This window comes from Carassius auratus, chromosome 35 (genome assembly GCF_003368295.1).
Source record: "Carassius auratus strain Wakin chromosome 35, ASM336829v1, whole genome shotgun sequence".
Classification (NCBI taxonomy): Eukaryota; Metazoa; Chordata; class Actinopteri; order Cypriniformes; family Cyprinidae; genus Carassius; species Carassius auratus.
The window spans coordinates 4345551-4362140 of NC_039277.1; the positions used below are offsets into that span (position 1 = coordinate 4345551).

Sequence of the window (16590 nt, forward strand, 5' to 3'; positions counted from 1 at the left end):
AGAAAGAAGGTGAAAGTGAAGGTCGGTCAAGGGGGCAGTGTTGAGAAATGCTGATCTCATTTGTTTTTTACAAGCTGGAGGATGTGTTTACTTATTCATGCTGAAATATTGAGGTTAAATGTCTGACCACTGCATGGTAATCAATGATCTCCTGCTTTCTTTAACCTCAGCTTGATGTGTAAACATTTTCAGGATGCATTTACTGTATACTTATGGATCACTTCATGATATTTGGGGAAATCTCTGCTTTTAAAACGTTTCCAAAAATGAAAATTAAAATATGTTCACATTTATTCAATACATGTAAGGACAGGTTTTGGGGCCAGTTCTTAATATTAACTAACTATTAACCATGGCTTTTACCTCAAACTCCTAATTTGCTCCTTATTAATAGTAAGGTTTAATTCTCATGTAAAATATGTCATCAGCAAGAGTTTTCTTATCTTGTCTTAAAACAGATACCTCATACATCTCCTGTTTACAGTACATCGTTTCGCTTCCCAGTCTACAATTTTAAAGCAGTATGTACAAGTCGAGCCAGTTTCGACGTTGATTGGACAGTCAAGTGTCCACACCATGCTGTAAGACAATATCTTACCAAACCAACTGATAAAACAGAAAACAATCTTCTGATGTACCCCAAATACTTTTAACCTTCCCAAAAAGTATAACCTCTGCTGAAATCTAGAACACAGACTGTTAATGTGAGAAGACCAACATAAAAAATTTGTCAATATAAACACCCAAGTATTTATACGATGAATCCTGGACAATAATCCCCCACATATCTAGGGTCAAAGATCATTTCAACACTCTTGGTTTCACTTAGAATCAAGGAATTATCATTATCAAGTACTGTGAAGGAGTAGTGTTCCTGTTAACTCAGTATTGCTTTATCTTCCGAAAAGGTAATAAATGATTATCCTGACATGAAACACACTCATTAGTATATAACATAAAGAAGATGAGCAGTCTAGTGAAGTGATAGTCATCTACATGTTTAAATGTTGGTCAGTTGGGGGCTAATGATCTCGGTGTGAGTGTGATGCTGATAAGGAGGCAGTGACAGCAGGGCCGTCCGCGAGCAGACTGTGAATGTCTCTTTGTGGACACACTCCACTGAACATTATAACAGAAGATCTGCAGGGCTGCATTGAGCGTAATTGTGCTGTTGGCAGCACTGTGGGGTCCCTTACGAGATACACTTGTTCATCTCTTAAAAGGATGTCAAACTTGAGGTTTGGTGCATAAAGGGACTCAAGATAAGCAGTGCCTTATTGAGTGGCACTGTTTCTTCCTATTCACCATTATCTGGTAATGGATTATCTGGTAATGTGTACATCAGGTCTACATTAGGTGAGAACATTTTATATTACATGCTATAACCAGATTATGCAAATGATCTTAGTTTGTGGCCCTGTCCCAAACGGCACACTTGATACAGTATGTGTTTGTCCAGTCTTCAGTGTCACGTGATCCTTCAGAAATCATTCTATATGCTGATTTATTATCAGTGTGGAAGTTGTGCTGCTTACTATTTTTGCGGAACTGCAATGTATTTATTTATTTTTTGTTCTGAAGAATAGAAAGTCTAAAAGAACAATAGATCTTGTTGTTATTATTGTTTTAGTTTTTACGGTCACTTTTGATCAGTTTAACGCATTTCTGCTTAATAAAGTATTATTTTTTTAAACAAAATAAAAAAATCAGACTGGCCTTTGCAACACCATTTAGAACACCTGAGCAATTTCAAAAACCATGGTGCATATCATAACATTGATCAACTCTCTAAACACTTTAGCAACCACCAAATCCCCTAGCAGCAATATAGCATCTATCCAAAACACTACAGCACTTTACCATTGGAATACGATTGGGATCGTCTCTCTCCCCTTACAGTTTCTGGATATTTAAAAAAAAAAAAAAAAATTATTTTTTTAAGAGTACATCTGTTCAGATCCAAAAGCTGTAATCCAGAGAATGAAATTATATTCCAGGGAAATTGCATTAATACAGAGAAGAGATTTGGCCAGATAAGAAGGGATTAAGTGGAGGAAAAGTTTGCAGTTCAATGTTTGATCCACAAATTATGGTTATTGCCACCACTCAAAACAATTCCGGTGTGTGTGTGTTCTGCGTTGAGAAGACTTTCACATACAGCCATGTTTATCTTGAGCAGTGGAAGCACTTTGCGAGATAAGCCTGATAAACAGGCCTATAAAAGTGTTCTATAAAACTAGTATACATGCAAACACTTCCCTGTGTCGGGAAATAAAGCAGCAGAACAACAGACCACATCTAAGTTGTGTGGCAGCACCCAAAGCAAGAAATATGTATAACATACATATACTGCATTGCTCATTTCCAAACAAAGAATCCCTGATACCTTCTTTTGTGAGGGTTTGTTATGCTACACGTTTAGTCCCCTTGATTTCAGTGCTGTTTATCCATCTTGTGCACTAACAGTGTGTGTTGCTTATAATAAAAATGCACAGGATACATGTAATTAACGTTGTTCTCTGTCTGTCTTTCAGGATTGGTGCAGAAGGGCTCAGCGGGGGGGCAGAGAGGTGAGCGCATGAGGAGAGGGTGTCCCAAGACCCCCGTCTCCACACTTCGCGCTCGCACACACACGTTCACGGACACAGCGTGCCTAGCAACCCTCCAGCCGCCATGGTAAAAAACCCTTATCTCCTGTTTGTGTGGCTGGTTAAGCATCATAGTTTTGTTTGCGTGAAATTAATGTCTACAGTACATTGTGAAAACTCCCTTACTTGTGTTTCTGTCCAAACCGCTCTAATCTAAAACCAGCCAAGATGTGATTGAGAAAATGTGATGGGAACTTGCAAGAAAGAGAGAAAGGGGAGATCAGTGTTTGATTAATGGCCCTCACCTCCGGCTTGTGGGAGCAGGGTCTCATGGGAGTGTAGGGCTGTGCTGTTTGAATTATTAAAGTCTGAGAGTTCGGGGAGGTTCATAAATAACCCAACATAATGATCGCCCTGCTAGAGTGAGCTCTAATGCTAACCCAGCTTTGCTGCGGCAGCCAGGGGTGACCTTGGAAATACACAAGCAAGCATATGCACGCATGTACACTCAAGCGCTTCCCACTTCGCTCACTCTAGTGGCTCTCTGTGTCTTCTGCGGCTGTATCTGTATATTGATTTATTGTCCACATAACGAGGTGACCTTCCTGGTTTCACTCGACTTCCTATCAAATTGTGGCCAAAGTGGCAGAGCCCACAGATACACACACAAACACACACACACAGTGCACTAACACACACTCTGGCTGTGTTTTCAGCATGACCCTGCACTGTTCCAAGGAAATGGACTTTCAGGGGAAAAAATGCACATAGTGCTCTTATGCAACGAATGGCAGTCTGAAAATGAACGCAGAATTCTGAGTATTGTGTTTTGGCTTAAAGGAAGGCTCTGTGTTTTGTAGCTGAGCTCTCTAAAGAGCAAACCTTGTGTAATTTTTAATATCACAGAGAATGAAAAACCCGATTCCAAAACATTTAAAAAGGAATAGAATAATTTACAAATCTCATAAACTTATAATTTATTCACAATGGAATATAGATAACATATTAAATGTTGAAAGTGAGACATTTTGAAATGTCATGCAAAAAATTGGCTCATTTTGGATTTCATGAGAGATACACATTCTAAAAAAGTTGGGACAGGTAGCAATAAGAGGCTGGAAAAGTTAAATGTACATATAAGGAACAGCTGGAGGACCAATTCGCAACTTATTAGGTCAATTGGCAACATGATTGGGTATAAAAAGATCCTCTCAGAGTGTCAGTGTCTCTCAGAAGTCAAGATGGGCAGAGGATCACCAATTCCCCCAATGCTGCGGCAAAAAATAGTGGAGCAATATCAGAAAGGAGTTTCTAAGAAAAATTGCAAAGAGTTTGAAGTTATCATCATCTACAGTGCATAATATCATCCAAAGATTCAGAGAATCTAGAACAATCTCTGTGCGTAAGGGTCAAGGCCAGAAAACCATACTGGATGCCCATGATCTTCAGGGTCCTTAGACGGCACTGCATCACATACAGGAGTGCTACTGTAATGGAAATCACAACATGGGCTCAGGAATACTTCCAGAAAACATTGTCGGTGAACACAATCCACCGTGCCATTCGCAGTTGCCGGCTAAAACTCTATAGGTCAAAAAGAAGCCATATCTAAACATGATCCAGAAGGGCAGGTGTTTTCTCTGGGCCAAGGTTCATTTAAAATGGACTGTGGTAAAGTGAATCAAAATTTGTTCTTTTTGGAAAACTGGGACTCCATGTCATCCGGACTAAAGAGGACAAGGACAACCCAAGTTGTTATCAGCGCTCAGTTCAGCAGCCTGCATCTCTGATGGTATGGGGTTGCATGACTGCGTGTGGCATGGGCAGCTTACACATCTGGAAAGGCATCATCAATGCTAAAAGGTATATCAAAGTTCTAGAACAACATACACACACATCCAGACCTCGTCTCTTTCAGGGAAGACCTTGCATTTTCCAACATGACAATGCCAGACCAAATACTGCATCAATTACAACATCATGGCTGCGTAGAAGGATCCGGGTACTGAAATGGCCAGCCTCCAGTCCAGATCTTTCACCCATAGATAACCAATTAGGCGCATCATAAAGAGGAAGATGCAACAAAGACCAAAGACAGTTGAGCAATTAAAATCCTGTATTAGACAAGAATGGGACAACATTCCTAATACTAAACTTGAGCAACTTGTCTTCAGTCTCCAGACGTTTGCAGGCTGTTATAAAAAGAAGAGGGGATGCCACACAGTGGCAAACATGGACTTGTCCCAACTTTTTTGAGATGTGTTGATGCCATGAAATTTAAAATCAACTTATTTTTTTCCTTAAAATTATACATTTTCTCAGTTTAAACATTTGATATGTCATCTATGTTGTATGTTGTACAGTGTCCCAACTGATTTGGAATCGGGTTTGTATTTCAACTCATCCTTTAATTTAAAAAGACAAGCAAACAATTGGCATAAACTCCAGTGAAGGAGGTATCAAAATACATTTTAAAATACACACTTTTGGATATTTATACAAAAGTTAAACTTTACATATGTTAACATGATGTTTTCTGTGCAAAATTAACTATATAAAGTCAGTAAACCTTTGTAGAAATTTGTACAAATAAGAAAATATCCTTTTACCATTTAAAAGCTGTTGCTTTTTCAGATGAATGTTTTAAACGACTCAAACTTACTGTGCTTGCAGAGATGAGCAGCATTTACTATTGACGCAGTGCATATATTTATTTAATTAAAAAAAATGCAGCTCTTGTTATTCAGTTATTTAACTATGCCAATTCGTCATTTTGGTTTGATTTTGATTAATCGTTCAGCCCTAGTGTACTGTATATGCATTTTTAAAGTGGTGTTCCCCAGGTCTGTGTTCTGGGGCCACTTCAGATTTACAAACTTCATGCATCAGAGAGCTGCTCATGCACACTGTCACAGTTTGTTTGTGTCAATCTCATCACACATACATATGCATGCACTCATCAAGAAGACCTGCATCATTCGACAGCTGTTTGTGGTCAGCTCATGTCTATGCCTATGAGTCTATAATAAGTAGCCACAGAGCTTTGCAGATCATTGCCTGCCTGGAAGACATTTTAATTAGTTGTGTGTAATTAATTTAATACTGAAGACTGACCTCAAATATACACGCAGAGACAACACAACATACCAGGACCCCTCATGTGGTTATTTAATCCATTTGATAAGCAAAGCAGGAGCCATAAATACACATTACTAAGTACAAACTGCGCTACAACAATATTATTATTGTTGTTGTATAATATCATTATTCCAAATCCTCATGCCCCCTCGATTTTAATTGTCTTGATCCATCTGTGTGTGTGTGCCTATCTTACTCCATTCGATTGAGATCTGTTTGTCTGAATATATCCCCAGTGTGCCATTCGTTAATCTAGTGGTTTGATGAAACCCTCTGTTGCTTAATTGTACTTGATCTCTTTCTCTCTCACATATACATATGCATGCTTGCTTTTCTCTTTTTCAATCTGCCTCCACGTTCCACTAAACCATCCTTAAATCAGTGTGTTCAGGATTCATTTTGGAATTTTGGTCAGAATTTGGAATACTTCCTGAAGGATCCTATTAGAATATGCTTAGAATCAACTAATATCCTACTCAGTGGGTATCTAATTTTTCTGTTAACCTCTGATTAGTTCTTATTAAGATGCTTTGAAACTGGTACCAAATTACGATAGAAAGTCCACTAACAAGTCTTTACTTTCCTGAGCAGGCAATGCAAAATGCCATTCAGAATTTCTATAGCCTTAGCGATATAGAGCTTTAGCGGTGTTGTATCAATTTTTCACAACAAACCAACATTGAGCTCCAGAGCTCTGATGTTGATGATGGTATTTGCTAAATGCAGTTTCTGTGTGCATTTTAAGTTAACATTTAAACATAAAATACTGTACTATTTTCCCACAATTCTAAAGGGATATCAATCAATCAGAGAAGTTTGTGTTACCATTTGAAAGCTTTAACAGGATAGCTAATATTAGATTAGAAGTAGCAACACAAAGAATTACAAAGAAAGGGCAAGTAAAACATTGAATTAAATGTGAAAAATGTGAACTAAAATAGTTTTTCCTTGTAAAACATTTCATCTAAATGTAATTAGGTGAATTACATTTACAACTTTTAAAAACTGAAAAGTCTCTTTCAGTTTAAATTGACTTCCATATGGATTATGCTGCCATTTCATTGTCCTTTTATTCAAAGTTAAAGGGATTGTTCACCCAAAAATAAAAGTTCTGTCATCAGTTATTCACCCTCAATTTGCTGGCAGCCATTGGCTTTTCTTTTTTACCTACTGTACTATAGAAGTCAATGGCTGGCATCAACTGTTTGGTTACCCAGACTCTTCAAAATATGTTATTTTGGGTTCAACAGAAGAAAGAAACTCATACTGATTTTAAACAACTTGAGGATGAGTAAATTATGACAAAATGTTCTTTTTTGGTTGAATCCCTTAAAATAGTAACATTATTAAAAAATTTGTTTCAGTCATTAAAAATAATGATTCCGTTATGATATTGCAATTTGTTTACCATTAGCTGCGCAGTGGGTTTTATGAGGTAGCTGGAAAATTCCCAACATCATTTTCTGTGTGTACCTCACACATACTAAGTGTTTCAATCCTTATCCATCCTTTCCCTCGGTCTCTGGTGTGATTGAGATGCAGTCTCTCTGCTCCTCCTTGGCTATTTTACACTCTTTTACACTTCACAGTATGTTTTACGGCTGCTCGCGGGCGGCCATTAGAAGCGCCTCATAAACCCTGCGCACTGCCTGTTAAATACTGGCCCCATGCCATCGAAAGGCCACTGTCACTGCTGCTAACACACACACACAGATATGCATCTTTATATCACAGACACTCGCTGCTGCCGATGCTGAAAGAGCCCCACACCCTTATTCACGCTCGCCCAGGCTTCCTTTAATGTTCTCAAACATGCGTAGTTTGTCTCACTCTGCATCACACTAATTGATCAGCTCTGCTAAAGGTTGCAGTCTTCAAACATCAGTGCTTCGCACTCAACAAACAAGCCCGGTCTGGTAGAAGTCACCAGTGTAAAAATGTCACTGGGTGAACTCCCATTGAATCTTGTTTTTCCTTTCTTGCTAGTTAAACAACAGCTGCCGTTCAGAATCTGGATGAATGGTGTGGTTTTTAAGTCCATATTACGTGAAAGGTCACAACCCCCGGGGACTGCAGCACTGCTGATGTAGCTTTGATACGCCATTGAGCATGTCTACTGTCGAATAGAGAAATGCTACAGGAAGAGCAATGGAAAGAAAATGACAGCATTAGGGAATGGATCTGGTATTGAAAAGAGCTGATATCAAGGAGATTCAGGGCTGTGATGGATGATGAATTAACTGATAGGAAGTTTTGATTTGCAGTACACGCCTACCGTTTTGAATCTGTCATAGAGGTTTTCTGTATTTTGCTGCATGCAAGCAGGAAAGAAACTAGAGACTAGCTCTCAATGCACATAAATGTGAACAAGTTTCTTTAATTGGTTTTACAGTTACTTTTGGTAGCTGACAGCTCAAAAAAACAAAATAAAGATGGAATAACTATAACTGTAAACTCTTTTTTACTGTAATTGTCTTTAAATTGATTGTTGAAGACAAGTGTCCACATGCTGCAATCCTCTCCATCTCTGAAGTCATCCTCTTTAAACGACATTAATTCATTCGTTTAAAACTTATGAAACTATCCGGTTTGCATTATCACTGTAATTACCGTTCACATGCAGTGTAATTAGGAGCAAATCATGTCAAGAAAGCGTAATCACAGTAAAGTGATGCTGATGAATTGTGGGAGACAGCAGAAGCAGCTGTTTGGGAGCTGTTCTCTGGTGTACCAGTGTTTGGTTGAACCCGTGACCTCTGATGTCAACAGAAAAATATATAGAAAATGTCCTGTTTCAAAAGTTAACTAAAACAAAAACCATAGCAAATTCCATTATTTGAAATAAAATTAAACGTTAATATAATATAAATGTAAAATATATATATATATATAGCTCACATGTAAATGAGAGAGTAACTCTAGCGCTGAGTTAACACTGCTGTGAATGATGTGGTGTTATTCAGTAGCTATATGACAGAACTGCAGCTGATAGAATGTGTGCTGTAGCACGATACGATGATATTTCTTCAAAAGCACATAATGAAGACATTATCGACCAGTAGAAAAGTTCCTTAGTGTTGAACCCTGTCTGTACGATCAAAATCAGTATCATAACACTTGTGCACAGATCTGTAGAACACGCAGGTTACAAAATGATATGTTGAAGTTAAAAACGTAAAATATGTACTTGAAAAAGAAACAGGATGACTTTGAATAGCATCATTGTAAAATTGTGAGAAAGAGCTGAGCAAGTCTTGCACATGTGTTTCCTGGTCTTAGAGTGACTTCCTGCTTAAAAAAGGTATGCATGTGAAAGGAGAATGTAAGTGTGTGAGAGTGCCAGAATGAATTATGGTTTGTACGGCCCCTCATAAAATAACACTATAACATTATGTTGTTAGTTGCATTTTATTATTTTAATTTAGCATTATTTATCAGTACAGACCAATGACTCATTTTTAGGTCCCGTCCCATCAGTTGAGAATGCTAATGCAGAAAGTGAGGATTTGGTGGTTATTAGATCTAGTCGTGAAGTGGGGGATGTTACATGATTGACGGTGGCTGATGAAAGACTGACGACTGAAGGATTGTGGGAGTGAGAAGGGCTTCATGTCTGATTAGAAGAGGTTGTCGGGTGACTGTCACCGAGCTCAAATTGATTTCCAGCCGTGAGGATGATGTAGAGCACGCTGTCGCTCACAGACACAGGTTTTATACAGCACGTCCCGGTCTGATGGCGTGTCCCCGGTGGGTCAGGTACACGGTACAGTATGTGAACCTGTTGCTGTGTACTCTGTAGATGTTACTTCTCTAGACCTTTGTTTTGCCATAGAGGCAAGCAGAGGTGAGTTTGATTGATTAAGGTTTAATTTGCCGCTGAATGCTTCGCTCTAACCTTGCACGTCTGTCTCATACGCACACTTCACTTTAGGAGACAAATTGAAGAAGTCAGCAAAGGTGATCTTCAGAAGTTGTTAACAGAGTGTGTCTCCCTCACCTTTATCAGTGTTTCTGGCGTGTTATTGCTGGCAATTTGGAAATAGCGTGTGTATGTATGTGTATATATATATATATATATATATATAAATACACTAAAACCAGTAATATTGAGAGATATCATTACAATTTAAATTAACTGATTTGAATAACTGAAATGATCCTTCAGAAATAATTTTAATATGATGATTTGCTCATCAAGAAACATTTATCATATTATCAATTTTGAAAACAGTTGTGTTGCTACATACTTTTGTGGAATTCTATGATGAATTAAAAATGTATTTAAAAATGTATTTAAAAAAAAAAGAAATAATCATTATAAATGTCATTGCTGTCACTTGTTGTGGTAATAATAAAATACTGACCTCAACATTTGAACCATATTTTAACATTAATTTATTATTATTATTGTTATTATTCTGACAGTTATTTCCTCCAAATGTCAAATGAAATTTTATTTTCTATGTGTAAATGACATTTTGAACATTTTGGGAATGGAATTGCCAACTCATTTTTTTCCCCCTTTTTTTGTTAAAGATCATTTCACAGTTAATATTTGATGTATCCTTAATACAAACAATCAATACTCACTTTTTGAGATCTTTGACAAAATTGCAGCTTGATAACAATTAATTTGCCATATATTTACTTTCAAACATTCATAGAAACATTTGTCGTCTTGCACAAGTTATTCATTTGTTTGTTTCTTTGTATAATTTTTTATTGTTTTGGTAGAAATAATTACATAACTGTGCAACAGCTGTACATTTTAATTATGTAAAATTTGATACAAATATTCAGAAATAAATAGTGAAATGCTTTGGTTTGTTTAAACTCTTAGATTGTTATAATTAAAAAAATATAATTTTAGCTACTTTTCATAATTCAAGATTCAAAAACTGGGTTCAAAACCAGGACAAAATAAGTGAATGATTGTAATGAATGAAAGTTCACAACAAACGTTTAATTTGACCTTCATATAATATGTTGGTTAATTACCTGAAATGGCGTAAATTGTGTGCACGTACTGTATTTATTGCTACAGCTACACAAAGTTATCTATTGTTTCTTACTACACTGAATAAAGCTAAAGGCTTGAATACACTACACAACTTTTAAAATCTGAACAGATTTTAAAACGCTAGGCATCAAACACTTACCGACTTTTTAAAAGTCACAGAGGAAAAGCTGGCCATCATACACTTAATGACTGAGGATCACACACTACTAGGGATGTATTGATTCACTCAAGTCACGATTCAGTTCACGGATTTGATTTCACTTTTCGTTTTTTATTAGATTCACAATTTTTTTTTACAAAATGAGATTTGAGACAAATTATAAACTAAATGTCCCATTATTATTGCTTGGACAAAATGTTGCAGGCTTCTTTATGAAATTGAAATACAATACTATAATATACTCATTGCTCTTTTGTTGGTTTTGATTGCTTCTATTGTCTTCATTTGTAATTCGCTTGGGATAAAAGCGTCTGCTAAATGACAAAATGTTTATATAATGTAAATGTAAATAACTAAACTAAATATACATTTTTAGACATGACCCTAATCAAATAAGTAACACAAAGAAATCTCTTCATATAAACAAAATAAGGCTTCGTCTGTTCTCTTCCATTTAAAATTAGAGGCAACCACTGCATTTTAATCATGATCCAGACAAAGATGCTGCATGCATTCAACATGAGCAGTTTTTAAATCTAAAATAGATTGTATAGTTTCGAAATTTGTAGCAAAAACAGAATGATTTGACTTCAGTTTTGTCAAGCAATACATAAAAAATATCTAAATGAAACAGAAACATCATCCATACACACTACCAGACTAAAGTTGTTCTGATCACAACAAACTCATGCAGAAACGTGCGCACTGATACTAGAAGATGCAAGACAAATGAAAACAGTATCTGTTCTGAAATCGGCTGAAAATATCAAACATGATTTGACACCCACGACTGGATGGAATCAAAATCTGAAGCTATAAAATCAGAGTCTGTGATCATCATACACTACTCAATTTTCAATGATACCTGTCAACTCAAATCTGCAGACTGGCTCAGGCTTTCAGCAAAAAGCATAGACTTCTCTATACTGTAAATTGGTGTGAAAATCTTTTGGTGTATTCCAGCCATAATGTATCTTTTCTCTCTGACAGAGGTCCATTCGGTCGTTCGGGAACGATGACCGTCATGTCATGGCCAAGCACTCCACCATCTACCCTTCCTCTGAGGCGCTGGAGGCGGTGCAGAGCCTCGTCTCCACCGTAGAGCGCGCCCTGAAACACGTGTCTGATTGGATGGACCAAACTCAAGCCAGCCAATCAAATCAATCAGATTCAGCCAGCACACAGGAGGAGGAGAAGGAGGCTAGCGTGGACGAACTGCCAGAAGGCAGCACAAAGTGAGTGCATGCTGAGAAAGTAGACAGATTTCTGCAAAGAAGTTGTTTGTTCTTGATTTATTGGATCTGCATATTGCTCTTAATTAATTCAGATTATATTCATATTTTGTGTTGTCCCAGCGAGGACAGCAGCTGTAGTAGCACTCCCAGTGAAGGACGGGTGTTGTGTGGAGTGATTAGGATCGGTCTGGTGGCCAAAGGCCTCCTGATTAAAGATGACATGGATCTGGAGCTGGTGCTCATGTGCCGAGAGAAACCCACCGAGACTCTGCTGTGCACCGTCTGTGACAACCTCCCGCAGCAGATCGAGGTGACGGCACACACACAAACCACACAACCTCCTGTACTGCTGGAGATTTGATCTGCCGTGGCTAAATATACAGCCAAAAGACACCTTCTTTTTATTGTTTGCATTTAATCTGTTGAAAGACTGCACTGCGGTACACAAGAGTGAGAGAAGCTCATGTTTGTTGAAGAACTAAAAATACTAAAACTGAAATAAAAATAAATAAAATAGAAATATATATATGAAAAAATGACAAGCACATTAAATGAATAAAATGTAAGTAATAAACGCAATAATATAAGAAATTAATATGTATAAAAAATAAAGGTTATAAATAGTAAATATTATGATAGTATGTAAATAATACTAGAGCAACACCTGATTTATTTTAATTTTGTATCAGTTCATGCAAATGTTTTCAGTAATTAATTTAGTCTGTGGGAAGAGAACTGGACAAGTTTCTATTGGACAAGATATTATAGAGCATTTAAAAGCAAAAATATGTAATTCTGACATCAAAAAATATTATTTGAGCTATTATAAAGCTTGATTCTCCTAGTTCATGCTGGTAAACTTTCAATTTTGTAATTTCTGTGAAAGGAATTTGCACCATTGCAACAATCTGTTACTGATTTCTTGCCCCTTTCATGTGGAAAAATATAGTTTTTACATTTATAATGTGTTGTGAATTAATTGTATGTGATATTGAATATCTGAATGCATTTTACCCTGCTATAGTTATGAACTCGATGGCGGTGCAGTGTTTTGAGGGAAATTGAACATTGCAGATTTCTATACAGAAAACTTGCAACATCCAAAACAGACCTGCTCTATTTATATTCATCCTGTGTAATTAACATAAACCTGCCAGCAAACAGCTTCCCTAATAAGACGCTTAGGACAGGCCAGGGGAACGGGGTGATCAGCGGCGACCCCGGTCTGAGCCTTCCAACCACACACACACACACACAAGAGACACAAATCCCATTAAAGTAGACTGTACTGCCAGCAGGTCAAGTCTCCGTATAATGGATCTGTTCTTAATGGAAACAGCAGTTGACTACTTTCTCTTTCTCCACCTGCTTCCTCTTTCTCTCCCTATCAGTCAGAGCCGTTACCTCAGAGATTGAGTGATAGATATGCACATTTCCTCTCTTAGCTCTGTGCTCTGTGCTCAAGCATGTGAGTGTATGGAGGAAATGTGCTCTATATACCAGCCTGACCACACACACACACGGGTCACTGCAGTGGGACATGTCATTAATCTCTGATTTACATGAAAAGAGCAGGCGGATTGAGAATGTGTGGCTGGAATTAACTGAATGGATTAGCGACCGAAGTACAGTAAACATTAAAGCAAGCATCTGCACTGTCTAGGTCCCACCTCGGATTGTAAACGCATTGTGACCAGCTGTGTACATGTGATGCCAATCGCTTAACTTTTCAATTCTTGTCCAGTTAGCTTTAAAGTAAAAAGTGTGTTCTGCATTACTAACTCTACTGTGTGATATTTGATGTGCACATTTCTAAGGGCCCCTAAATAATCAACATGATCAATCTCCCACATGCTTTCTATCATGTGACTGATAATTGTATATATAGTTTTTAGCAAGGAAAAGGCCTTTTAGAGTAATTGTAAAAATGTTGGTTCGTGTTGGTTCAAATATCTTTATGTCTACATAGCACATCAAAAAATTTCCAAATGAACCAGCAAGAACTTTCATTTTTCCATGATAGGATCCAGTTAAATAGGTCACAACTATACACTACTATAGAACCGAGTATCCTCATTGTGTTTTTTTGACATTTTGACCTTTGACCTCTGAACCCTACAGAAGTTGACAGAGGAGAAGTATGAGGTCCAGAGCTCTATTCCCGAGGCAGCCATCGTGGTCTGCACTAAGACAGAACCCAAACTCACGCTGAAGGTGACGCTCACCTCGCCGCAGATGAGAGACGACTGCGAGACAGAGGAGCAAGGTTTGTGCCTGCATATGGCCAACGTGCATTTGGTAAACAGGAGGGGATGGATGAATGTGTTTGTGTATGTGTGTGTTAGTGATGGTCCATTAGAAGAAATAGCTTTCATCTCATCCTTGCTCTGCATCCAGAACACTCTCTCAGGGCCGCACATAGCGCTGGACTCATCTCATAGTCAAGACACGCACACGCACACACACACACACACACACACAGAACTGATTCAGAAACAGGTTGAGTGGTCTTCATGCTGCCAGACTCTTGACCAGCGGGAGGAGCTAAAGAAAGATAAAAGACATTATAGCGTAAAACCAAATGTTCTGTCAAAAACAATTTAAGTTACGATGTTTATTCACTACTTAGGGCAGTAAGAGCAGCCCAGTTCATTTTGGGTACAATTCTGTCAGGGACGCCAGGTGCACATGCTGTTTTCATGCATTTAATCTGTCAGTTTGCTGATAAATGAAAATTCTGTCTTTATTAACTCACCCTTATGTTGTTCCAAACCTGCTTGGCTTTCTTTCTTCTACAGAACAAGGAGCACATTTTAATTCATATAACGAAGCTCAGTGGAGTCAAAAAGCACAACGAACACCACTGACTTTAATTGTATGGACTAAAATACACAGACATTTTTCAAAATATCATCTTTTGTGCCATCAGAAGCAGGTAAGTCATACAGGTTTGGAATGACATGAGGGTGAATAAATCCTCCTGTTGGTTATTGCTGATGCAGAGGCACTGAGCATGTGAGTGAAGTCATGATGGAAGTGTGTTATTTGAGTTTTTGGTGCCGTGACCCGGGTCGTGACTGACTGCTTTGACAGCTGAAGAGGTTGTATCCTTAAAGGACAGCGTTTAGTTTTTAACAATTTGATGTGAAACGTGCTGTTTCTTTCCCTCACATACGTGTATACACTCTCAAGCACATTTGGTTAGGGTGCAACCCTACGGGACATGCTTGAGTGCTCATCCATTACAGAGACCGTAGCAAAACTCAGTACTAATGAGTATGATAGACTTACCTAGATGTCTTATTACTTAAATTCCATAGAGTCAAAAACTCCACTATTCTGAACACTCTGCCATGTTTAAATCTATTACTTGGATTCACTCTGTAAATTTTAACCTAAAACCAGCACAGTAAATCATTCCATCTGGGTTTAACATACGGTCACATTTAGCATTGTACGTAGCATTGGTGAAATCCAGTGATTTTAACAAGAATTCACACAAAAAAGGAATTTCACATGAATGCGAAAGATTTCCCCACACAGATTTAGTTTCTGGTGTTAAATTGGTCAAGTGGATTGTCCATGTTGACCATCAGAAAGCTGCTTGGTTTGAAAGTGACTTCTAAAAGATTTTTAGCATTACGTCGGCCACCTTGCTCTCTTTTTATTGATATCAGTCTTGGGAAAAAACGATTTCATTTGACTACTAATAATGCTTTAGAAATATTTGCATTGCATTAAAGGGATATTCCACCCCAAAAAAAAGTTAATCAACTTGATTTCTATGCCTTATATCATTACTTGCATTATATGGACTCACATGGTTGGATTATTTTTCTATGAATCTTTCTTTGTGTTCATCAGAAGAAAGGGTGGAGTACTCTTATAGTCCCCCCCCCCCCCCCCCCTTAAAAAAAAAGTTGTTCCAAACTGTATGAATTTGTTTCTTTTGCTGAACACATAAGAAAATATTTTGAAGATTGTGGGTAACCAAACAGTTCCTAGTCCCCATTGACATCCATAGTATTTTTTTCCACACCATGGAAGTCAGTGGGCACCAACAGATGCAGATGAATAGAAGCAGGCGGAGAAAAATGAAAGAATGTGTCCGGGTTGAGGAATCAATACCTGTGTCAGCACACACCTCATCCATCTAGCAGACGTATCAGATGTGCACACTGCCCCTGGAGTGAGGGATGACAGATGACAGGAGGGAGGGAGAGATGGAGCGATGGGTTGTAGATCACGACAGGAGCACCTCGAATTTTCCCCGACTGGGTCTTGGGCCCTGTCCCATTGAGTTACGGCTCAATCTCAGGACCGGCCCGAATGGGCAGTACTCATCAGCTCGCGCACAGGCACACACATGCATAAATGACACAGACATACACACACATAACAATGTAATATTAGAACATGCCTGGGTTGTATTGCACTGTAGTCATTTTG

At 38.0% G+C, this 16590-nt stretch overlaps 1 protein-coding gene across 5 annotated transcripts in view; it reads left to right on the forward strand.

Moving 5' to 3' along the window:
• The window catches only part of strbp (spermatid perinuclear RNA binding protein), an 85592-nt gene that overhangs the window by 46493 nt on the left and 22509 nt on the right, over window positions 1-16590 (forward strand). For all 5 annotated transcript variants that reach the window (XM_026219381.1, XM_026219380.1, XM_026219382.1 and 2 more), the window contains exons 3-6: window positions 2535-2676; window positions 11897-12141; window positions 12262-12451; window positions 14263-14407. In XM_026219381.1, coding sequence (XP_026075166.1) covers window positions 2674-2676; window positions 11897-12141; window positions 12262-12451; window positions 14263-14407 — 583 coding nt within the window. In that variant the 5' untranslated portion in view covers window positions 2535-2673. The remainder of the gene's footprint in view (window positions 1-2534; window positions 2677-11896; window positions 12142-12261; window positions 12452-14262; window positions 14408-16590) is intronic.